Source organism: Mauremys reevesii, linkage group 7, assembly GCF_016161935.1.
Source record: "Mauremys reevesii isolate NIE-2019 linkage group 7, ASM1616193v1, whole genome shotgun sequence".
Classification (NCBI taxonomy): domain Eukaryota; kingdom Metazoa; phylum Chordata; order Testudines; family Geoemydidae; genus Mauremys; species Mauremys reevesii.
The window spans coordinates 115972760-115998569 of NC_052629.1; the positions used below are offsets into that span (position 1 = coordinate 115972760).

At 42.2% G+C, this 25810-nt stretch overlaps 1 protein-coding gene across 18 annotated transcripts in view; it reads left to right on the forward strand.

Moving 5' to 3' along the window:
- The window catches only part of PROK2 (prokineticin 2), a 227257-nt gene that overhangs the window by 180311 nt on the left and 21136 nt on the right, over positions 1-25810 (forward strand). For 12 of the 18 annotated variants that reach the window (XM_039482569.1, XM_039482568.1, XM_039482578.1 and 9 more), the window contains 3 exons: positions 13612-13737; positions 14474-14875; positions 15460-15594. In XM_039482569.1, the coding sequence (XP_039338503.1) occupies positions 15508-15594 (87 nt within the window). In that variant the 5' untranslated portion in view covers positions 13612-13737; positions 14474-14875; positions 15460-15507. The remainder of the gene's footprint in view (positions 1-13611; positions 13738-14473; positions 14876-15459; positions 15595-25810) is intronic. The other 6 variants (XM_039482570.1, XM_039482571.1, XM_039482576.1 and 3 more) reach the window with 4 other exon arrangements.

A 25810-nucleotide genomic window follows, 5' to 3' on the forward strand; every position in this document is an offset into this window, starting at 1 on the left:
CACATATTTTTAATCACTAGTGCTTACAAAAAAGTAGCATTTTATGAAAGGCAGAGTAGTGGAATACAGGTTTATTTTCTTTCCTTCTTTCCTTCAAATAAATGAAGAAACTGAAAGTTAGAAGGAGAAATATTGGTTACACTACGATGAGAAACGTCTCATTGGCATTCTACTGAATGTTAAAATGTCATGTATTATCAAGTTTATAATATTACTGCTACTTATTATTCTCTGAATAGTTACATATATTAAAGCATTTGATCATATATCTTACTATTTCTGCTACCATTGAATGCAATTCATGTTATCTGGTTAATTGATGAAAACGTGGACAGGCAGTGGGGGGGAAAAGAGACAGAGTGATTTGGGGCCTGATCCGAAGCGCATTGAAGTCAATGTGAAGCTCACTGTACATTTCAGTGAGCTGTGGTAAAGATTCTAGTCCTTCCACTGATATAACTAAGGCTACATTTTAGTAAAAGTCATGGACAGGTCATGGGCAGTAAATAAAAATTCACAGCCTGTGACCTGTCCTTCTTCTATATACCCCTGACTAAATTTTGGTGGGGGGAAGGAGTGGCCTGGGGGGTGCCACGGCTGGTCGGAGGTGGAGGGGGGCAGCCCGGGGGCACCGTGGGTGCTGGGTGGGGGGAGGTTGGTGGAGCTGGCAGGCTCCCTACCTGGCTCCGTGCCTCCCTGGAAGTGGTGACATCCCCCTCGCTCAGCTCCTAGGTGGAGGCATGTCCAGGCAGCTCTGCATGCTGCCTCTGCCCAGAGCACCAGCCCTGCAGCTCCCATTGGACAGGAACCACAGCCAATGGGAGCTGCGGGGGCAGTTCCTGCAGGCACAGGTAGCCCGCAGAGCTCCCTGGCCACATCTCTGCCTAGGAGCTGAGGGTGGAGGAATGTCCCCACCCTGAGGTAAGCACCACCCAGAGCCTGCCTCACCCCATGCTGTGCCCCAACCCCTTGCCACCTCCCACACCCAAACGCCTTCTGCTGGGGGGGGGAGGGGCCCATGGAGGCCTGAGACTGCCCCAGCAGTGGCAGGTACAACTGGCCCAGGGGCTGCCAGAACTGCTCAGGCAGCCCCTAGGCCAGGTGCAGCGGCTGTTGCAGAAGTCACGGAATCCGTGACCTCCGTGACAAACTTGCAGCCTTAATTATAACACCTGTTGGACCATACCTGAAGTCCTTATTTGTGTCAGGGAGAGACACAAAAGTGAAAACATTCTTTGAAAGTGGGTACATGTCTCCCCTAAGTTGGGACAGTGCCAAATTATTATGATGTAATTGATATGAACGAATGTGGTGAACATGAGTTTGGAATGGCTTGGTACGTCTGTATTTGCTAGACGATTTTGGGGAGCAGGGTCTTTTCGCATTATACAGTTGGTATAGAAATTTACTGACAGTGATTATAGGCTTTATCTGTGTATGTGTTTTAACAAAAAAACACAGAAACTCGCCATCAGTGAGCTCGGCACAGGCCCTTTTGGATGACATCACACTAAGAGTTCAAGTGAATAATTGATAAGAGGGTAAACGTCACCTGATCTTTGGTCTGTGTCTGTTTGCAGCCCCCTTCTAAAATATTAATTTAAAAAAACAGTCATGAAACGCCACAGGGCATATTTCTGGGACATGTGACTCCTTTGAAAACAAAAGTTATAAATGCTAAGCAGAGTTAGTTAATTAGTTAGTTCCCCAATTAACATCTAAAGAGTCTGTGATGCTAGAAGACAGCAGGTCTCAGGGTAGCCAAGACACTGCTATGAGGGAGTTTTTGTAGGACTTTTAAACCAGAAGGCCTCGGGGTAACCAAGACCCTGCTTTGGGGGACATTTGACAAACCAAGTACTTGAGGGGGGGAAAACAAAAAAAAGTCTCCATCTAGGAGTGATAGCTATTGTTTGCCAATCAGGATACTGTGTATGGGCAACATAGTTACTGAGGGATTATGCTTGGGGAATTGAGGCTTATTAGGCAGAAGTATTATATAAACTTTTACTGCTTGTGTGATTCTTTCTCAAATAAATTGCTGTGCATTGAGCAAATTGAATCCAAATTTTCACTGGTACTGGTAACAATCAGCCCAGCTATGGGCCATTAAACATCCGTTTCAACACCCTGCAGCAGTCACCAGCAAAATAACAACATTCACCTACAATTACCCTGTGCCTAAAATAATAATGATCGTGGGATCTCCACTGCTGCAGTGTGGTAACTATTGGCATACGATTAGTAATGATTTTTCACACTACTCACACTTCATATTGTAGCTCACGAAAGCTCATGCTAAAATAAATTTGTTAGTCTTTAAGGTGCCACAAGTACTCCTGTTCTTTTTACTTTATATTAAAGTTGCCATATATAAAGAGTTAATAAATAAATAGTTATAAGCATGTTCCAGACATGAGTAGTTATAGGTTATAGATGATCATAAGTACGTAAGTCGAAGGCGTTACAGCTCATTACAAAACAAGGTTACAAGCAACCTTTGGAGACTCGAATACTCGATTAAAAATTAAATAAAACATCTATCAATCATTAAGCCTTTATACATTATTTAGCAGTGGAACTTTAATATAAAGTGTGACCAATTATTTGTACTGCAGTAGTGCCACGTGGCCTCCCTGCACCAGGCAATGTACATGAGTAAAGAAAAGAGAGTCCTTGCCCCAAAGAGCTTACTGGTTGCTTGTTTTGTTCAATGGTAACTACCGGGCGTGTGCATGTAAAGCACTGGGGTAGTGTGTGTGAGGAAGTAGAGGGCATGTGGGAAGGGAAAGGAAAACGGGAAGAAAGAGGAACATTCATCATAGTACAAAATGGACCTTTATTTATCTTCTTTCCATTTCTTAAAGAATCAGTGCACAAAAGTCAGGAAATAGAAAGTTATGGCTCCCCCAACACCCATAACTCTGCCCCTTACACATATATAGTAAGGCATAAATTTCCCTACATCTCCACTAAAGCATGCTACATATGTGCAAGGGGCTGAGTTATGGATGCTGTGGGAATCATCATTTTGAATGTCCTGACTTGTGAGTTTAAATTCTCAGGCCTAATGTACTAGGGTTTTTTGCATTGTGTGGCTATAAAATATATTGTAGCTCCTGGTCTCCCATATGCTGGCACAGCAGTTTGGATTCTGCAGTTTAAATAGCCAAAGACTGTTTATGCTTCACATAAAGCTGATCACAGTTACTATTCTCAGCTTCATAGATTTTTAAGGCCAGAAGGGACCATTAGATCATCTCATCTAATCTCCTATACAGGCCACTATACTGGTCTGTCTTGTTTGTATCTGAAAATGATAGAACTAAGAAACCTGCTCTGTTAGCTACTTACATGGTAACCATGAGCAAGCTTAAGCAGACACCTCTGTATGTAAATGGGTGCAGCTTAAGCACTAATCACGTATGGCAGATGTGCGGATTTGATAATGCAACCTCAGTTAGATACATATATGCCAGTGAAAATCCCAGGGCAGAACACAAGATCTGATGGTGCACAGATCCACCACCTTTACTTGTATTTCAATGAATATATCTCCAAAAGGGCAGAGTTGGTCTGTTGTCTCACCAGTACACTCAGTCATCTGTATGATGATAACCTTGCAAATCTCCTTTAAATCCCTGCTTTATTTTCCCTGGTGGGAGGTTTTCAGGAACTTGGAAGGCATTTACTAACGCTATGGCTACACTAGAAAGGCTACAGCCTCAACACTGCATCTGCATCACTGTAGACACTTTCTAGGAGTGCTTCCGTCACCGCAATAAATCCACATCTCAGAGGCAATAGCTAAGTGGACGGGAGAATTATTCTGTCAACCCAGCAATGTCTACACTGGGGTTTAGGACAGCTTAACTATGTCTCTTGGGGTGTGAGTTTTTCTCACCACTGAGAGACATAGCTGGGTTAACCTAATTTTCTATCATAGATCAGCCTGAGGAATTATGGCAAGCAAAGGTCAATAGAGAGCTTTGCATTTCAATTGTGCTCAGGGCTGGCCTACACCAGAAAGTTTGGTGGATCCAGCTACGTTGTTCAGGAGTGTGAAAAATTCACATCCCTGGAAAAACGAGGTCTGGTCTGCACTGTGGGGAGATCAATCTAAGTTACACAACTTCAGCTATGTGAATAATGTAGCTGAAGTCGACTTACTTAGATCTACTTACCGTGGTGTCTTCACTGCGGTAAGTCGATAGCTGACGCTCTCCCGTCGACTCCACCTGCGTCTCTCGCCCTGGTGGAGTACCAGAGTCGACAGGAGAGCTCTTGGCAGTCGATTTATCGCGTCTAGACTAGACACGATAAATCAACCCCACTGGATCGATCGCTGCCCATTGATCCACCAGGTAGTGTAGACAAGCCCTTAGTTAAGCCTACCTAAGCCCTGTGTACACTGCGCTCGGTCGACGGAAGAAGTTTTCCATCAGCCTTGCTACCGCCTCTTGAAGAGGTGGATTAACTATAGCAATGGGAGAACCCTTTCCGTGACTGTGGTTTCTATACGGAAGTGCTACAGCTCTGCTGCTGTGCCGCTGAAGCATTTCTAGTGTAGACATACCCTCCCTCCCTATCAGAAGGGTCATGTAATGAAGAATCTTGCATAAGAAATTCCTTGTAGAGCTACCCTGTATCTCATTAAAGAGACTGGTTCTTCCATCCCGTTCAATTACCTGGAAATTAACATCATAGGGAAAACATATAAAATAGTTACTGCCCCAGGTGTATTTGAAAAAGCCTTGCAAAACTGTCATGAAAATTTACCAGTACAGGTACAAAATTCAATCTCCCACTTTGACGCCATTAAGAGTTGGATCAGGCCCTTTACTTTGAGAATAATAATGGGAAAATATATATATATTCTACTCACCTGCCAAAAACTACTATGCTCCCTGGGTGAGTAGAACACTGAAAGCTCTGGCCAAGTTCTACTCTGTGATGCGTGTATATAATTCCTACCTCCCAATACATGTATATCTGAAGACAGACTCGGTCCCTAAATCTCTGTCATTTCATTTTGCTATTGTTCAAAATATCAACTGAGTCACTCTCAAGGACAGCAGAATGAATTCTGCCCTTGCGTTAAAACCAGCAGAACCTCTGCATGGTCACAGTACAGGGCAGGATTTGGATCTATAAGCCTGGTAAAAATTCAGGCTGAGATTCTGTCACCCTTCTGCTGAGGGACTGTGCTTGCCTAAGGAACTCTTGTGTAAGTACAGGTTGTAAGATAGGACCCTTTAGGATTAGTATCCTCCCATCCTACTCCACCCCACCCCACCTCCCAAGCGTTTGTGGTTTGAACAAATGAAGTTGCAGTAAAAACACAAAGCTCTCTCTTTAATAATGTTAAGCTCCGATCCTGTAAAGACTAACGCCCCAGGACAGCACACACGCTTAAGTCCCACTGGCTTCAATTTTCAAACGGCTTGCAAATTATCAATGGTGTTGAACCCCACCCAGATGTTTCTGAAGTGCACTGTGCCCTTTCGAGGGCTACATGCTGCACTTTGTAAGGAATAACGCTATGAAACAAGAAGTTCCAAATTACTGCTTTTGCAATGCTTAGCATAAAATTAAACATGCAAGTCAGGTGTCTCCATAGCTGTTGGAGATATGTAATGCTGACAGTCTTTGGTAATAAAATAATCATCTCGGTGTGTATCTCTGATGGAAAGAGATTCACATCCTTTTGAGCCCCTAATTGTGTGCCACACTACATTAGAGACGAATAGTTCCATTGTCTCCGCCTTTCAGAGATACGAAATTCAAAGCAATATGCAAGATGCCTGGAAATAAGCTGGTTTAATGAAGCAGCAAATTAGACCTTTCTATCTCTTTATTTAACATGTAGTCCCATGAATTTATCAGCATTCATTACAAAGGTGCAAAATATCAAGAAACACTGCAAAATTCATTTGTGATTAGAGCTAATGATTTTGAAAATTGTTTTTCATATTTTTATAGATAAAGGCCATTATTTATTATTAAATTTATGTCACTTTTACAGTAATGAAATTAGTCTTTCTTTCTTTGGCTCTATTGTTTATGGTTTGGTTTTATTATAAAGGGAAGAAGCATAAAAGCACTATGTGTTTTTTGCTAAATATAATGCCTTAGAATGTACTTTCAATAGCTTATTTGTATGACTACATGTCAGAAGAATGATTTTAAAATTTCCTTCCGAATCTAATCGTCCTATAATACTTGACACATCATAATTCTGAGTAAATGCACAGGTCTGATTATTTTTTTTTTTGTAATTTCCATTTTGTAATAGCAGTGACGCGCTCTAGGCTGTGGAATACAGATATGTAGGGATGTAGCATTTAAATGCCAATAATAAAAATATAGGGACTCATGCTTGCTTCCAAGTCTACAATTGAGACATCATCTTGCTCCCACTGGAGTCAACAGGTGAAAGATCAGGCCTTAGAAGTGGAGCTTGTCACCACAGAATGGAAAAGTTCCACCACTACAACAGGCCTGTGAAAGTTTCACAACTCCCCTGCTCTACAGGAGCTGGTGGGATGCTCTTCCCACCCCAGAGGGGCTCCCAGTGCACGTCAATACAGTCTGAGACTATATCGATCTGTAATGCTTGCTCCAGTAATGTGGAAACGGCACTGTCCCCTTCTGGTGGGTTCTGTTTTCAGCCACAGCAGGGGGAGCCCCTGAAAGCATGCCACCCGCAGGAGCCAGGCAGCCCATAGATCCAAGAGAACTGCTGGGCAGAGTGGAGCGGCCTCTGCGCCGACGCTCCTTGCCAACGGGATGGAGCCCCTGGCTTCATCTATAGGAGGCAAGGCGGTAAAGGAAGAATTATTACGGCACCGTGTGTGTGTCACAGGGTGGCTGGTCCCTTTACATGAAGCAGGGCCCGATCCCCTGTGCCAGAAGAGGTGCTCCCAGTTTTGCCAGTTAAGAGGCAGAGCAGCACGTGGGGCTATGAAGAGCCAGGCTGTCAGTAAGGAAGTGGCAGAAGCGGGAGAGGGAGATGGAGTCTGGGTCCCCTGGGAGGGGGGACAGTGGAAATCTGCTGGGGGACAAGGGCCTCCAGGGAGAAAGCCTGGTAGGCAGTGCTCTGCTAAAGGAGCAATGAAGCAAGAGGGTCTGAGAGAGGGAAAGGGGGAAAATCCCCTGGGAATTGTAGCCAAGAGTGGGCTGGTTTTGTGGCCCTTTTGACAAATAAAACTGTGTCTGGAAAGAGACTGTAGGTGTGGCACTGGGTTCTTTGTGGGCTGGGGGCAAGTTGGCACCCTACAGTGCTCCCCCCCCGATTCCCCCATGCAGATGACTCCTGTGCAAGGGGAACGTGGCCCACAGTATTACAGCTTCCAGACACGGCTGCTACATAGTTGTTTGCCTCAGTGGAACCAGAGGGTGTAGCTGTCAATTACATTACAAGCTCTGGGATGCTGCTTGCTTTTCAGACACAGAGATTCAGGTTATTAAGAGGAGAACAGTTGGTGATCATATGGATGAGGGATCTCTGGCAGCCAGAGCTGCAAATCTTGCTCAAGGATGGGAAATGAGAGCAATTCCTGGGGAACCACAACATCCATTTTGCTCATTGCTACCCAGGATGCTACTGCAGATGTTATAGCCTGTATCTAGCAAACCCACATCCAGCAGCCCTACCGTTCCGTGCAACTGTTTTGCTTCAATATCGTGAAAGTGAGCTGCTAATGGAATTGAGTGAAATAGAAGGAAGCTGGCACTGGAGGGCACTTTCATTTTAATCACTCCTCAGTCTTGGTAATACAGTCTCTGCCTACTTCTCTGACCCAGCTGTTTATTCCATCACCCCACCACTCCACTCTCCCAGTGAAGACGGCACTGATATTCAATTGTGCTGAGCAACCTCATTCCTGTTAAAGTCAAAGGGCAGCGAGGATGCTCCACACTCAGAAAGGCTCATCCCCTTTCAGGATTGTGCCCTTTGTCCACTTCCCCTAACTGTTTCCATGCCTCTCTTCATACCCTCCAAATCCTGTTCTGCAAACAGCTGCATTCTCCGTGTTCAAATCCCTCCTTTATAGACCTAGCGCTACCAGGCCCTGATCCCAAGCCCGTTGAAGTCAGTGGGAGTCTTTCCATTGACTGCAGTGGGCTTTGGAGCAGGCCTATATAGCGTTGTTCATCTGTAGCTTTCAGGGCACTCTTCCACCAGGCCCACAGGAAATGAGTTAATGATGGTTTAAACGAAAACTTACTTAAACCCACAAGGTGTACACCCGCCTCAGCTGAGTCACCTCGTGGTGATAACCCCTATTCCATTCTCACCCATCCCCTCCCTACCGTTCATCACCCTCATTCATTGTGTCACATCTAAAATCTAGGGTTAGGTTGTGATCCCCGTACTCATCTTAGGCCTGGGCTACACTAGCGGGGGGGGAGGGGGTTGAACTAAGATACGCAACATCAGTTACGCTATTCGCATAGCTGAAGTTGAAGTATCTTAGTTCGACTTACCTGGCTGTCCTCACGGCAGTGAGTTGACTGCCGCGGCTCCCCCGTTGACTCCGCTTACTCCTCCTGACGAGGTGAAATACGAGCATCGATTAGTGGATTGATTTATCGTGTCCAGACAAGACATGATAAATCAATCCCCGATACATCGAACACTATCCGCCAATCTGGTGGGTAGTACATATGTACCCTTAGTACTATCTCTTCGGTGAGATGGAGGTTTGGCTCCTTTAGTTTCTCCCTGTAAGGCAAGTTTTCCAGGCCTTGAGTCATTCTTGGAGTTCTTTTCTGAACCCTTTCCAGCTTTTCAACAACCTTGTGTGGACACCAGGACTGGACCCAGTATTTGAGCAGTGGACTTGCACCTGCTGAAAGCAGACGTAATACCACCTCCCTGTTCCTATTCTCTATTGCTCTGTGTATAGAGCCAAAAATCATGGTGGCCCTCTTTATCATATCACCACACTGGCAGATAATGCCCAGTGGCTTATCTACAACTAGAGCTGACAGATATTATTGAAAAAAATATTTTTGTATTTTGCGTTTGGCTGTATTAAAATGCACATTTGATTGTGCCCAGCTTACCAAGTGATCCATATCACTCGATGTGACTGACCTGTTCTTACTATTTACCCTTCCATCCATTTTTGTTTCATCTACAAGCTTTAACAGCAATGATTTTCTATTTTCTTCTAGATCGCCAATAATGATATGGGATAGCGCTGAACTGAGAGCAGATCCCTGGGGGACCCAACTAGAAACACCACCATTCAGTGATGATTCCCCACTTACAGATACATGTTGAGCTCTGTCAAATGCTTCTGAATTCATTGACGATGGGTTTTTGTATACATGGGGGTATGTAGCATGCAGAGGAGAGCAGGTGTTACACTACGCAAGCAAGGATGGGCAGGTAGGAGTGGGGAGTAGGTAGCATTTTGAACCAGGGAGGAAACATAAGAGTCAATCCTTCCCCAGTGCACTGCACCTCCCCAGTGCCTCTCAATTCTCTTCCTCAGAAAAATCACAGTCTTGCCCTAGGTTCAATTGGGTTTGTGTCTTGTCCTAGGTTTAACGCAGCACCATGTACACTCTTGTAAATGGTTAATAATCAGAGCTCTTAAAGGTGTGTGGTGTATTGTCAGCTGTATAGTTCACTTACCCATGTAATATCCTTTCTCTTCTATCATCTTTCTTAAATATATAATAGTTAATGTGGCTTATTCTAGAATAACAATTATAGAATCACCGCTTCTCATTTCACCTTTCTTCTATTTACCTTCAATGGGAGGAAAAATGGGCTAATGATTGAAGCATAGGACTCAGTGTTCAATTGCTAGCATGGCCAATGGCTTGATGCAGCACCTTGAACAAGTCTCTGACAGCCTGGCCCTTAAAGGGAAACTCTCACTGACTTCACTGGGATTTAGATCAGGATTTTGACTTCTCTGTGTCTCAGTTGACCTAATTCCCACCTTTGTAAAGTGCTTTGGGATCTCCAAATGAAAGGTGCCTGCGTGTCGAGCAGGGCCGCCCCCATTAGCACAGTGCGGGCTTGGTACACCCCATCACACGGTCACCGGGACTCCATGTTGTATCAAGCAATTGCAGTTAGGGGGATTCAGGGCCCCTGGAGGGGCCCGGTAAACACTCCGTCTGTGCCTCCCAAACCTCCTGACTGGGGCAGGCAATAGCAGTTGGGGGGCTCTGACCCTCTGGGCAGGGTGAAGCCAACACTCCACCTGTAGCCCCTGGGCGGGGCAGAGCAAACAGTCAATCTATGGCTGTATCCCCCAGTAGCCACACCTAGTGGCAAATACGGGATGAAGGGTAGGGGAACCCAGGCCCACCCTACTCCATTGGGTTCTGACCTAGGGCGCTATGAAGCTGGGAAATTCCCAGTTAAAGGTTCAAGCGTCGGTTTGTAATACATTCACTGGGTCACTTCCTACCACAAGGCCCTTTTCAGGCATCTTCTTGACTGGCAGCAGCTCAGCATCCAAGTCAGTTTCCACGGTCATCTGCAGTGTAAGAACATAAGAATGGCCATACTGGGTCAGACCAAAGATCCATCTAACTCAGCATCCTGTCTTCCAACAGTGGCCAATGCCAGGTGCCCCAGAGGGAATGAACAGAACAGGTAATCATCAAGTGATCCATCCCCTGTTGCCCATTCCCAGCTTCTGGCAAACAGAGGCTAGGGACACCATCCCTGCCCATCCTGGCTAATAGCCATTGATGAACTTATCCTCCATGAACTTATCTAGTGTTTTTTTTGAGCCCTGTTATAGTCTTGGCCTTCACGACATCCTCTGGCAAGGAGTTCCACAGGTTGACGGTGCTTTGTGTGAAAAAATACTTCCTTTTGTTTCTTTTAAACCTGCTGCCTATTAATTTCATTTGGTGACTCCTAGTTCTTTGTTATGAGAAGGAGTAAGTAACACTTCTTTATTTACTTTCTCCACACCACTCATGATTTTATAAACCTCAATCATATTCATATCCTCCCTTAGTCGTCTCTCTTCCTAGATGAAAAGTCCCATATCTCCTCATATGGCAGTCATTCCATACCCCTAATAATTTTTGTTGCCCTTTTCTGAACCTTTTCCAATTCCAATATATCTTTTTTGAGATGGGGCGACCACATCTTCATGCAGTATTCAAGATGTGGGTGTATCATGGATTTATATAGAGGCAATATATTTTCTGTCTTATCTATCCCTTTCTTAATGATTCCCAACATTCTGTTTACTTTTTTGACTGCCGCTGCACATTGAGTGGATGTTTTCAGAGAACTATGTACAATAACTCCAAGATCTCTTGAATGCTAATAGCTAATTTAGATCCCATCATTTTATATGTATAGTTGGGATTATGTTTTCCAATGTGCATTACTTTGCATTTATGAACATTCAATTTCATCTGCCATTTTGTTGCCCAGTCACCTAGTTTTGTGTAATCCCTTTGTAGCTCTTCGCAGCCTGCCTGGGACTTATCTATCTTGAGTAGTTTGTATCATCAGAAAATTTTGCCACCTCACTGTATATAAGTGTTGTATCCTAGTGTGGTTGTGTGATTTGATTCTGAAGACCTGAGTGGTTATATCGACCAACTTTCTAGTTTGTACCAAATCATGGTCTAATACTGGTTTTGCCTTCTTATATCCTATAGTATTAATTGCTATCGTTAAGGACATTTAATGAACTCTATAAAACTAATTTCAGCTCTTGAGATTTTTTTTTTAAATAATGATGCAATCGAAATAAAAAACCCTAAGAAAGGTGGTACAGATAATCGGTTAAGTTGTGGCTTAACCTAGGTTTGTTTTATACTCTATCTTTCTTACATATGCCTTATTCAAACACATCAGAGATTTACTTTACGCCAAAAGGATATTTGTACTGAATATGTTTGCACCAGTCTGAGTTAACTAGCAGAATAGATTTAGCTTGAGATGATAGTAACATGCTGTTCTGAGTTCCGGTCTCATCATACGGAGTTATCATCACTGACCTGGTAATGGAAAGAGAGTTCTTACTTCAGAATGATTGGTACCAAATTGTGATCCATAAAGAGCAAGACACACTATGTGTCTGAGTCTCCTGAAGTAGATTACATTTGAAGTAAGGAATGCGGCAAAAATATGTTATTTGCTAATAAACTGAGCAAACACGACAGGAAAGTCAGAGAGCAGCACATGTACTATATGCATCCCCAATTTGCCATTTTCCCAATGATCTCTTCTCTCCAGAGGCATTTTGAATATGAGCACAGTTTTTTACTGTCTCTTGTAAGTACGCAATGACCAATTACAATATTTTATAGTTTTTCTACAGTAAAAGTCTCATTATTTATGTAATATATAGTGACATGTTTAATACATAGTTATGAACATGCATGTATTATGTAGCTATTTAAAAATCATGGCTAAAAATTCTGCTTACAGTTAAAATATATTTGAACTGAAATTACTTTAATTTTGTTTTATACTGCATGGCAAAATGTTAAGTCAAATATTTTAATGATCTATATTACGCATTTATATTTTCAGCATTTCTTTGTGATTCAAGCAAAAGTATGACAATGAGGCTTTATCTAATGCATTTAATGTTCAAAGGAATTTAAAGCAGGAACTAGTTAATGCTTGGAACATCCTCCGTAGACGGAGAGGCATTACCATCTCAGCTACAGATGGCGACCATGTCGTCAAGGGTTAATATTCGGCAGAAAGTGTAAAGTTGTACATATTCTCCAGAACCCTCTGCAGTGTTATGTTGACTGTTGATTCATACAGACTCTCACACACAGGTAGACAGGAACTAGTTGCAGGGACTCGGTCTGAGAATATAGTCAGGCTAGATGACAGCAGCATCAGTGCTGTTTTCTTTATGGGTATGTCTACACTGCAGGTGAAGGGGTGACCGTAGCATAGATGTGCCTACCCAGGATAGTTTTCATCTAACTGGCATTTGGGATGAATAGCAGTGTAGACATAGTGGCGTGGGCTTCCCCTCAGGCTTAGCAAGAAGAGTACAAGCCCTCCAGAAAGTCTGGGTACATACACTGGTTGCTAGCCCATGTTTAAGCCTGTGGTACCACATCTAAACTGTTGTTATTACCCAGGCTACCTAGATTAGAACTAGCACAGAGACACCTACCCCTGCTCCAATCTCTCCTTCGCTTGCAGTGTAGACATAAAGTGATTTCTCGCAGTTGGTTAAATTATCTTAAAACCTGCCGCAGTCATTACTGAAAATACCACAAGGACTGAGGCAGCGAGAATTTAGTGACTTACTCCAGGCCAAATGCAGCCAGTCAGTATTAGAACTGAGATTTCCTGCCTTTGGGTTGCCCATGCAGCCCAGTAGACTGCACCGCCTCAAGTGAAACATAATGCATTAGAGTTTAAGCATAATATCTGCTTTAAAAATTAATTTCAGCTCTAACTCATGCCTCATCAATAGTTCATTGATGTTACTTTAAGTTTTATCTCAAGTATCTTATGCCCTTTAGAAAGGAAAGTTTAATCAAATTAATTATCATCAAATCTAGTTTGGGTACTTTATTTTTTCTCAATTTCCAGCCAGTCTGGGTACATTTTTTTTACCTCATTTGCATGTGCAGATGTCTGTCTATGCGCACAAAACAGGTGCATGCTAACTTTTGAGGCTGAAGTCAACCATCATGCAAGAATTGAAGCTGGGAATAAGAACTCTTTCCTGTATCTATTACCAATGAAGATCCATAGAGGTAGATATGGATATTGGTGGTTGTAAAATGGGCTGTTGATAAAGAGCAATTGGATTTGCTGGTTATAACTCATGAAGATAAGGGGCAATAGTCACAGAGAATGTAATTTTATTAACTTTCCCCAGATAATTATTAGTAGAGCCGGTCAGGATTTATTGACAGAGCGTTTTTTTCATCAGAAAAAAACAAATATCAAGGCCAAATATTTTGGTGGAGAAAGGGTCAGTTTTGATTCAACTTTCATTGGGAAAGGTTCTCAGGTCCAGGATGAAATTTCTGGTGAAAACCAGAGAGAGAGTCCCACCCCAGAATAGCCGGAGTAAGAACAGGAATTTGAACCCGCATCTCTCACATCCTGGGGCAGGTTTGGTATGTATCTGTCTCTCACTCTCAATTTTCATTGGATGGGAAAGCAGTTTCCCACCCCACTCTAATTTCTATGAGAGTTGGACCCAATCTACTCCAGTGCCTTAGGGCTACTTTAAGTTGCATCTGTTAGTTGCATTGAGTTAAAATAGCTGGTGCTGAAATTACTCCGGCCTGTAAAGAGGAACTAGGGCTTTGATTTTTTTTTTAATGCTTTTATTCCACTGGCAGCCAAGCTTATGTGATATATTGAATCCTTCCCTTTGATTGTTTTTCTGTTTAAAGTTTGCCTTTTATTTGCAACAAGGGCAGACTTAAGCTTGACTGTCAGAATAAAAGCTTTTCTTCTTTTATTGCTTCTTCGCTGCAGTTCAGAACAGTTCCAGCCCAAGTTACGATGACTTGAGACACTTCGCATCACAGAATCTATTGCTTGAGCTGAAGCTGCACCTACTATCCCAGAGTGGAATCCATATGGGCTATCATTAAACAATTACTACCCATATTCAGTGGGGACCCCATCCTGAATGAAATCTTTCCTCAGACTCCTCTTCTGGCCTTCAACCAACTCTTCATACTGACCCATAATCAAAGAGCTAGCCAAAGGGACATCTCGGCAGCATACGACACCAGAGGTGCAATTTCTCCCCTGAAATGCATGCCCAGTGCATACCCCTGAATCTGTTCCTGGGCAATTATCCTAATTATATGGACAAGCCATTTATCAGAAAATTGATTAAATGGATGTACTGCACATCATTAGCTATCAAAGGTAACAGTCACTTGACATTAAGCTGATAAAACACAAAGCACCTTCTGATAAAAATGTTGTCTCAGGCAGATCGATGAAATGGGGAGAGACAGTGAAGTCTATGATTGCTGAACTTGGAAAAGAGAAATATTTAGGCACTTGGATGCTGTGCTGATGGGCACAGAGGGAACCAGAAGAGAATAGATTTGAGTGAGGTATTGAAGGTTCTTAATGGTCTAGTGAAAATTGATCAACCCTCCTTGGTCACCACCAAGGAATTTAGGATAAAGTAAAGGAAATATTACTTCACATTTAGCACATAAGCAGTCTTCACTGCCACTGGAAGTTAGGTGCCATGGCCCAGTTTAGAACAGAGCTGGATAATGAACCATCAACAGTATCTGCCTTTCTGTTTTTCAGGTCTAGGTATTTATGTTCATCACTGTGCCTGCATGGGGTCTGCATGCTAAGACAAGGCACATTAGTCTTCATACACAGATGATCTGCCATATGCATAAATGATCTGTCGCAAGACTAAAGAAAGATGTTTCTCCTGATCCCAATGTATAGCTTTCCACAGTTGTTTGTTGTTATTTTTTATTTAGATTGCAGTGGTGCCCAGAATTTACTAGGAACTTTTCAAGCACAGAAGAATGCATAGTCTCTGTCCCATTGAACATACAGTCCACATAAGCCACCTTCCTCTGAAGCATCAAGTATTGGCCACTACTGGAGGAAAGGTAATAGGCTGGATGGAGCAGTGGTCTGAGGTGGTATTACTATTATTTATTATTTGTATTTTGGTAGCACCTACAGGCCTCATGTGAGTTTGGGGCTCTGTTGTGGTAAAAACCCTACAAACATAGAATAGAAGATGGTCTCTGCCCCAAAGAGCTTGCAGTCTTAAAAGACAAGACAAATAAACACTATTAAGCTTATCTGTCTTGTGACATCTTTCGCTTTCCACTAGATTCCACACTAATCAGTAGTGCTGTGACTATTCTATGACCCTAGAGATGAGGAAGCCCAGAAACACTTGCCCTGTCTCCTAGACTTTCACACACAGCTGTGGATTCTGCGGGTACCATACAGATTTGTAAAAGCCAGAGTTATCAGTGACGCTACATTTAGTAAAGCCTCCGACAGATTTCTTTGTGCTTCACAGAGCAATTGCTCCCAAATTGTGCATGGAGAGCCTCACTGAACGATGGTCATTTTGACATAATCATGAGCAAGCCCACCTGCAACTTATGGACTGTGCAATTATGTCAGTTATCAAAGAGAGGGCTCCCCTTCGGGAATGGTACTGCACTCCAGAGAATACCTAAGGGATTGGTCTTAGGGAATTGCGTTTAACTGATTTCTCACTGTCTGATTATGCCGAAAGCTGCTGTCCTCATGGTGAAATATATTGGTCATTGGGGAATTCTTAAATCAAATGTGCCATGATGTGAGGTAATAAACAGGGTAAGAGAACCAACCGTCTGGGAAACAGCAACTACAGTTTTCTGTGAGCAACAATCTGTTGTGAATCCATATGGTACAAGAGGAAAGTTGTAAATTCAAGATGTTCCAAAGCCTTTTGAAATCAACAGGAGTCTTTCCATTAGCACCACTGGGCTTTGGATCAGGTTCCATTCAGAGACTATTTTAGGAGTTCATAAATCCTTATTTATTGCTGTATTTTAGGGCCAGATTTTCAGAAGAGCTCAGGGCATGGGGGGCATGTTGGATGCTGAGCTCTTTGGAAAATCTGCAAAATCTTCCTCTGGCATGTAGCCAATCCATCTTGCAATGCAAAAGGCCACTTTATCTTAATGATGAGCTTACTGTGTGTGAGAAAACTGGTTTGGGCAAGTGTAGTTACTTGTCATGTTTCCAGCAGGCTTTATCAACACGGCTTACTGTAGCATGAGGGTTACAGTAGATCTCTTTGAGCACAAGCATATTGTCAAGGCAACGAGAAAATACACTAAGGTTTTATTCTGCCATTCACCCCAGCCTTGTTACCCTTGGGCAAAGGTCTTTATGTGAGATTGTGTTCCCAAGCAGCCAGGCTTCTATGGTAACAGGAGAAGTCAGCTTTATAGGAATGGTGCAGAGTGCGAAATGTCACCCTGCCTGTTCTTGGTAGCGCTTTCATGTTTTGGCAATAGTCAGGAAAAGGGAAAAACTGATTGTACGACTGCACGATCTGCCTGTATCTGAGCACCTAGGTGGGGCAGGGCTGTCACTGTGTGTGTGTGTGTGTGTGTGTGTGTGTGTGTGTGTGTGTGTGTGTGTGTGTGTGTGTGTGTGTGTGTGTGTGTGTGTGTACAGCCAAGATGGTACTAACGGAAGGCATTAAGCCAGTGCAGGGCAGAGGCAGGCACAAGGACTCTGGAGGATCTGGGGGAGAATGATGAGAAAAGGCATTTACTCCCCCAAAGAGGCGTGGGTAGAAGGCATAACTTGAAGCCCTTCTTCATGCACCAAGTAGCACCAAGGGGCCAGAATCAAGAGGAAGTCATGCGAGGAATTAAAGGGGTTTTTCATGATAGACCTGCTTCGGGGTGTGTTGCCCACTCAGTGCTGGCCTCCCAGGTGCTACCAGATGCACTGAAGAGGGGCCAGTGCCATGTTATTAGCTTTCCACACTATTAACAGTTTGTTTTCTTCAGTTTCCTCTTCCAACTGCTGTGAAACTTCTCCTATCTGCTTGGCCCTCCCTGCCTGAGGCCCAAAATGCAGCCTCCAACGGCTATCCTGGTTGTGTGGAAGACTAACAGAGTCAGCAGCAGGGAACTTCATTTTTTTCCCCTTTCATTTAGTCTTTCTGGTAAGAGAAGGAGAAACGTGTATTTGATTCCCTGGAATTAAACTTTTATTTTAGATTTTAGGGTTGAATAACTAAGTGGCTTTTGCTCTAGTGGCTCATGAAATGCAGAGCAGCTGAAAGAGATGGCTGGAGAATAGAGAAAAAATGAGAGAAGCAGGAGGACACAAAATTGTTCTTCAAAATGTTTTCTCTTTACAATGCTTCAGCAGGGGGCACTCTTTCCTCTTAGGCAGAATTGACTAACCCCAGTTCTGTAGCTTTGGTACTGGGCTGCCAGAGGTCCCATCATTGAGAGGAGTGATGCAGTAGAACCTCAGAGTTACAGATGCCTCGGGAATGGAGGTTGGTTGTAACTCTGAAATGTTCGTAACTCTGAACAAAACATTCTGGTTGTTCTTTCAAAAGTTTACAACTGAACATTGACTTAATACAGCTTTGAAACTTACTCTGCAGAAGAAAAATGCTGCTTTTAACCACCTGAATTTAAATGAAACAAGCACAATGAAACAAACAGTTTCTTCACCTTCTCGAATCTTTTTTTTTAAACATTCCCTTTATTTTTTTAGGAGTTTATATTTAACACAGCACTGTACTGTATTTGCTATTATTTTTGTCTCTGCTTCTGCCTGATTGCATGCTTCTGGTTCCGAATGTGGAGTGTAGTTGAGTGGTCAGTTTGTAACTCTGGCGTTCATAACTCTGAGGTTCTGTGGTAAAGCTGAGATGTTGACCTTTTATGGTCATTGAAGATCTCATAGCTCTTGTCCTAAGAGTAGGAGTATTAGCCTCAGGGTACCAGCCAAATTCCATGTTAGCTATTTATGTTCTGCATCCTTTATTTTAAATCCCCCACTATAGTCTGAATTGCAGACAGTGGTGTTGTTTCACTTCCTGTCCTAAACTGTTGTGCAGTGTTACGGTGCGAAGTTAAATAGCTGTGATGTGTCACCCTAGAGTTGGGTGCATGTCAGTGGCAGTTAAAGTCATTCATGTATCTGTGGCTCGTGAAGGGCTTTGGGATTCTTTGAGACATAAGTCACTAGAAATATGTTACCATTTTTTACATCTATATTTAGGAGAAAATTAGGCAAAGTTTGCATATTAGAGATGGTTCTGACAAGGTGAAACATTTTGCAGGTGTCCCACGAGGCTTTGGGGGGGGGTGCTTTTGCTAATGTACCATTTCCTTGGGAATTTTTCACCTTTCTGAGCAGATCTTCATGTGTAAGTGAAAAAGGAACACGGTATTGCTCCCAGCCCCAGAGGCACCTCAGCGAACTGGCATGCTGGCAATGGCAGTTACTGCTGCTTGGCCCAAGGGAGAAGAGAAGAGGCACAGAGTTCGGGGGGAGGAGGAGGAGGAGAGAAATGAAAGCACAAGAGGAAAGTGGGAGAGAGAGAAAGCAGGCAGAGAGACAAAGGGAAACAAGGCTGCAGATAGACGCTGAAGGCAAAGGAAGACCAGAAAAAGGGTAAGACCCTTCTGCTTATGCCTTCTCTGTGTTTCTACTTGAGTACCCAACATTATAGAGTAGCAGCACAGCATGGAAAGGGCTGTGCAGGGAACCAGTATGGGCCAAAGAGTGGAGAATGGGAGATGCTGGAGTGTGTGCCGCTGGCTCAGATTTGGCCTGGCCGCCCCCCTGGTCATCACCATGACAGAGAGGTGGCTGGGCCAACCCTGAGTGGCTCTGCGACCCAGTGTGTCAAGTCGCAGCGCCTGGAGAGGGGAGCCAGATCCCGCCCCGCAGGACAGAAGCCATTGCTGCAGGCTGAGAGCGGGGAAGACTCATTCTGCAACCCGCCCCCCGGGACCTCCCACACTCTAGGGAAAGAATCTGACCCTGCACCAGGGACACACACACACACACACACACACACACACACACACACACACACACACACACACACACACACACACACACACACACACACACACACACACACACACACACACACACACACACACACACACACACACACACACACACACACACACGATTTGACACCTGAGGGGAAAGAGGTAACACATAAAACAAAATAACAAGGAATCACAGAAAAATAAAATGAAAAGTTATAAAAAAAATAAAAAGAATTTTCTGGGGGCTTTAGGAATACCTAGCAAGAACAGGGATGTGATGTTTCCTCTATATATGGCACTAATGAGATCGCCACTGGAATAATGCTCCAGTTTTGGTGTCTACATTTTAAAAAGTTAGTTAAAACATAGGTGACGGCTCAGAGAAGGATAGCTCAGTGGTTTGAGCATTGGCCTGCTAAACCCAGGGTTGTGAGTTCAATCCTTGAGGGGGCCACTTAGGGATCTGGGGCAAAAATTGGTCCTGCTAGTGAAGGCAGGGGGCTGGACTTGATGACCTTTCAAGGTCCCTTCCAGTTCTAGGAGATTGGTATATCTCCAATTATTACCTTAATGATTTGAGGTCTAGAAAAATATTCCTTACAGTAAGAGACAAAGGGAGTTCAAATCTATTTTAATTGATCAAAAAGAAGGTTAAGGTGACTTGTTCTCAGCCTATAATTACCTACACAGAAGATTTCTACTGCTAGAGGACTCTTTGATCTAGCAGACAAAGGCACAGTAATATCCGGTAGTCACAAGTTGAAATCAGCAAAATCCAAACTGGAAATAAGAAGTTTTAGACAGAGAAGGTAACTAACAATTGGAATAGCTTACCATAGGAATTCTTCATTGCTTGGAGTCTTTAAATCAAGACTGGAGGTCTCTAAAAGATGTTCAAGCCCAAGATGTTGGGCTACATGCAGGATTTACTGGGTGAAATGTATGGCCTATGTTATGTAGAAGGTCAGAGTAAACTATTCCAATGGGCCTTTGTCCTAAAATTGGTGAATCTTTGACTCTCTTATTTTGAGACATCCTTTATTTGGTGCCTAATGTCCTATCCTCTCTGTCTAGGGTGACCAGATGTCCTGATTTTATAGGGACAGTCCCGATTTTTGGGTCTTTTTCTTATATAGGCGCCTGTTACCTCCCACCCCCGTCCCGATTTTTCACACTTGCTGTCTGGTCACCCTATCTCTATCAAGTCAAAAGAGTCAAGTATCAGAGGGGTCGCCATGTTAACCTGGATCTGTAAAAGCAGCAAAGAGTCCTGTGGCACCTTATAGACTAACAGACGTATTGGAGCACGAGCTGTCGTGGGTGAATACCCGCTTCGTCGGATGCATGCAAGTCAAAAGAGAACACACTTCATCGCATAGTCTAGTAATAATCAAGACTGTGATTCATTTTGAATCATAGAGAGGGGTACCTTACTAACAATCATTTCCCTGTATTTTTCATACAGTTGTGCTTTTTTGTTTGTTTTTTGCTACATTGGTGGACACACTACCTACTTAGAGATACAAGGTGGGTGAGGTAATATATTTTAATGGACCAGCTTCTGTTGGTGAGAGAGACAGAGCTACACAGAGCTCTTTGTCAGGTCTTCTTCAGAAGAAGAGTTCTTTGAAATCTTGTCTCTCTCACCAACAGAAGTTGGTTCAATAAAAGATGTTACCTTGCCCACCTTGTCTTTCTAATATCCTGGGACCAACTCAGCTACAACAACACTGCATGCGCTACCTGCTTGTCTGTTTAAAGTGTCACATCTGGATACCCGTGTTTCTGTACAAACTGGGTAGATAGATGCTTAGCTATTGGTTTTGCATACAAATTCGGTTTGCACGGGCAACTCAGAATGCAGCTGGAAGGAAGTTAGAGGTAAATGTGAGATGTGCCCTTGAATCAAAACAGCATTACAAATGCTGTGTGGCATTGCTACATGAACTTTAACTTTCTTGACAATATATGAATACACACAAGCCAAGTATTTATAGTAAACTAAAATAACATCATTGGGTGTTCCACCCTTGTTAAATTCTTTACACCTTAGCTCCCACCTTGCTTTATAGAAAATGTGTCCTGTCATAAATAAATGTCCTTCCGTTCCAAGGACACTACTATATGAGGAATATCTAGCAATGATATTTAAAGCTTTCATACATTGTGAACAAATTCAGAGGTTCTTTAGAAACGCTATACAATATTTTGTGTTGCTTGTATGAGTCAAGGTTATGCATCACATTTATGCGTGATCGCCTTCCAGTTGCTTTCATGATGGGATATGTTTATTTGTCTCTATACTGTTGACAAGGCCTTGATAAAATGGAACACACTGAGAAAAGACCAGGATATACTGAAGCCAGTCTTAATGAGGGAGAAAAAAGGCTGATTTCTATCCATTACCTGTTTCTAGATAATGAAAACATTGAATGGTTTAGAAAAGTTCAAGGCCATTTGTAAATGAAAAATAAAATAAATTACATAAGAAAACAGTCTTCCTACTAGTCCTAAAGTATTTGTCATTACATGTCATGAGCAAAGCCCTGAAGTTCTTACTTAGGACTCGTCTACATGGGGGGGCTATTCCAGATTAACTCCGTGTGTGGATACTCTCTTATTCTTTGAAAGTAGATTAAACTAATTTGGAATAAGCACTCTTATTCTGCTTTAAATTAATACCCTATTTTATCCTGGATTAATTTTCATAGACAAGCCCTAGCAGAGTTCCTATTGAGACATATCCTGGAGTCCTTACTCAGGTGAAAACTCCCTTTATAGTAATAGAGGTTTATCAGAATATGGCCCTTTGACTTCATTAATGGCAGAAGGGACTAAGCACCAGTCTGCCCATTGACTTTAGCTGGAGTTTTACTTGTGTAATGGCCAACACAGGGAATTGAACAGACAACCTGTAGAACTAGAAGCATGAATCTCGACAACTAAAGAGTCAGGCTCCATCTCAGAGCTGTAACAGACCCATGATCTCTATGGTTCAGGCACAGAGGGGGACACATAACACACACAGGGTTAGATAAGCAATGAATGAAAATTGAGGACTCCAGGATTTGGCTTAGTATTAATAGTTTGCTGGCTTTGAATCATTGCTGGATTAAATAAATCCCATATTTCAGATAAATCAGGAGTCTACATCTTCAGAGTTTGATAATCCAAGTGAATTGCATGGATAGAACCTTCCTCAAGACTAGACGATGACTAGGTATGGCAAATGGCAACTGTGATGAGTCACTTTGATCGATAATGCATTATTAGATATGAAGCCTTGTTAAAGATTATATATACAAAAGGCAGGGTGGGGGAGGAACTACAATGATTTGTGTAGGAAGGTCCTAGGCAGAAGCTCTGTCATGAAGCAGAGTGGGAGTGGAAAATGAATGGTATGAGGTTAATACTGTCTAACAAAGTTCTTAGTTCACTGCTGAGAGAAAGTGACGGTCTCTTGGAATCTGCTATTATAATATGATAGATTCCATCCCTGGCTACGTGAGTGCAGCTCCCACTTAAACCTTTGTGTCACACATCTACAGGTAGAGTTTATCCAAGAGTGCTGATCAGTTTTTTTATCTTTAGCATTTAGCTTGTTGAGTATTGCCAACTCCACGCAGTCAAAAATTATGAGTTCAGTCCCCTGAAATCATGCAACTGGCTTTGAAAAGTTGATTTTTTTTTTAAATTCACTTTATTTGCCTCCCCATGTTGAGCCTTTAGGGTTCCTGTTTTCAAGCTTTTCTCTACTATCATGAGGGCTAGAAACATTTTATAAGCATTATATGTATTTACAGATAAACTGTCCTGAACAAATGAGACTCCAGTCTCTATTTTTTAGTTTTACTTTCATCTTCAAAGTAAATGTATATCTGGAGCCCTATTTCCATAATACTCTCATCATGTTTCTGGCTACACTGGAAAAAAATAGAACTGAGAAGTCCCCAGGAAAGTCAACTTAATTTTGCAGATTCAAGAGGTTTCAATGAGTTTCTCAGCTTCTGAGGTCATAAATCAGCAAAGCATTTGACAATGTTCTAATGTCCATTCCTATATATCAAAAGCACTTAAGCCATGTGGATTCTTCAATGGAATGTAAAATATGCCTAAACATATGCTTAAATCTTTTGCTGAATATAAGTGAATGGCTGAATCAAGGTCTGGAGGCTTAGCGTCATAGCATCAGAACTTAATTTCCACATGTTGTACAGCCTTTCTTCCAAATAACCACGAAAGGCCAACTTTACCATGATTAATTAACACAACCTATACTTTCTACTGTAGAGTTTGTGGATGAAAAAAAGATGTTTTCCCGGGTTCTTTATAAATGTTGTAGGTTTCTCTGCTGGCTCCTGTCAAGCAAAGTCATAGGAATTGGCAATTTTTATCACCCTCAAAAGTTTCTCTGCTCTGGGGCTGGTTCAAAATTTTCTGCTGAAACTTGTTTTTAATGGAAAATTGGGTTTTCAACTACATTTTTCACAAGAAGTGCCTGCTTTTTGCAGAAATTTTCAATATTTAATCAGAAAAAATTGAAATATTTTGTCCAAAAATATTTAAATTCAAAATGGCACCATGGTGTTTCATGGGTATTGCAGTCTGACTGCCTTATGCTCCCATTCTCCATCATAGACTAAGACCTCAGATTGGACTACATTTCCCATGATGCAACACTTGCGGTTCCCTTGGTGAGGGGAAAGGGTGCATCATAGGTTTTCCTGGCTGTGGTACCTAATGGGTGATGTAGTCCAGTTAGAGCAGTGATACTCAGACTGCAGCTCACGAGCCACAAGTGACTCTTTAATTTGTCTCCTGCGGCTCTTTACAACACACAATATTAAAACACTGTGTGATATAATTATTAACCAGTCAGGATGCCTTTGCTATATTACTAACCAATCAAGTTATCAACTTGCACTAAGTTATTAACTTATTTGCTTGGAGAATAACACACGTATATATATACACACACACACTAAATATTTCCCGTCATACTGAATATGAATAGTACTATACTAAATGAAACAATGAATTCACACTACTGTGGCTCTTTTGTGTAATGTTGATCGCTAATTTGGCTCCTGAACCATTCAGGTCTGAGTATCACTGAGTTAGACGGTCCAGCCCAAAGAACACAACGGGAATATAAGACCTGACCTACAACTCCTGTGAGACACCCTGGAGCCAGTTTGAAATTAAATATTTTAGTTTTCAGCCAAAATATTTAGATGAAATGTTATATTTTCCCACAGAAAACGTCAGCGAAAACAAACTATTTTTTCCCTAAATTTTCACCAAAAAATCCCACCCTATTTTTCAACCAGCTCTATTGATTCTTCATACAGATGCAGAGAAAATGCAAGGCTCTAAAGCGCTGAAGAAGGAGAGCATAGGCTGTAGCAGTACAGTATATCTCCACTGTTCTGCATTTCAAGGAATGTTACACTAGGATGATTGTCTGCACCTCAAATTGCCTAGGGTGGTGAGTGTATCTTTGCCTCAGTGGGCCATCTCTGAGCTCCCTGGTTGGCAGCTGTTTCAGCTGCTTGACCATTTTTCTTTCAGGGGAAAAATGTCGTCTATGCAGTGCTAGGGAAAGGTATATAATATTCTAGTGACTTGGTTCATAACCCTACACTAATCCCCAGAAGCGTCTGATTTACATGACTATTCTTCCTGTTGTCTAGAACCCACAGAACTTGGACTAAGCTTTGATGACTTCAGACCTTTGTTTTGTACTAAGTGTGAAAGAAAGATCAAACAAATTAGACACATTAGTTATTAACCGAGCTTTCAGGACAAAAAGTTAATGTTCGTGTCCTGTATTGTATTATATGCATTTACTTATTTCTTTAATGAGAAAATAGTCTTTTTAGATAACTGATATATTCGTATTCTTATTCTTTAGAAATCTGTAAACTTTGTTGCACATTATCACTTGAATAGACCAAATAATTAGAGTGCCTACTCATAGACAATTAGCTTTCAGTAAAACTGAAGTTTATAAAAGAATTTAAAAAAAGACAGTTACTAACTGCATTGAAAATCTAAAAATAAGGGTTTAATTTAGACTATAAGATCTCAATTGCTTTTAGAAACCTAACAATAACTTATTGTGTCACATTTAAAAGTATCATTATTAATTTAGGATGGTATTGCCAATTCTGGTATTAGAGTTTTTGTGATTAAAAAAGCTGCTGTTTAATGGATTGCTGAGGGTGATGTAAAATGCAAGCAGGGTTAAATAAAAAGATAAGTCATGGAAGTATCA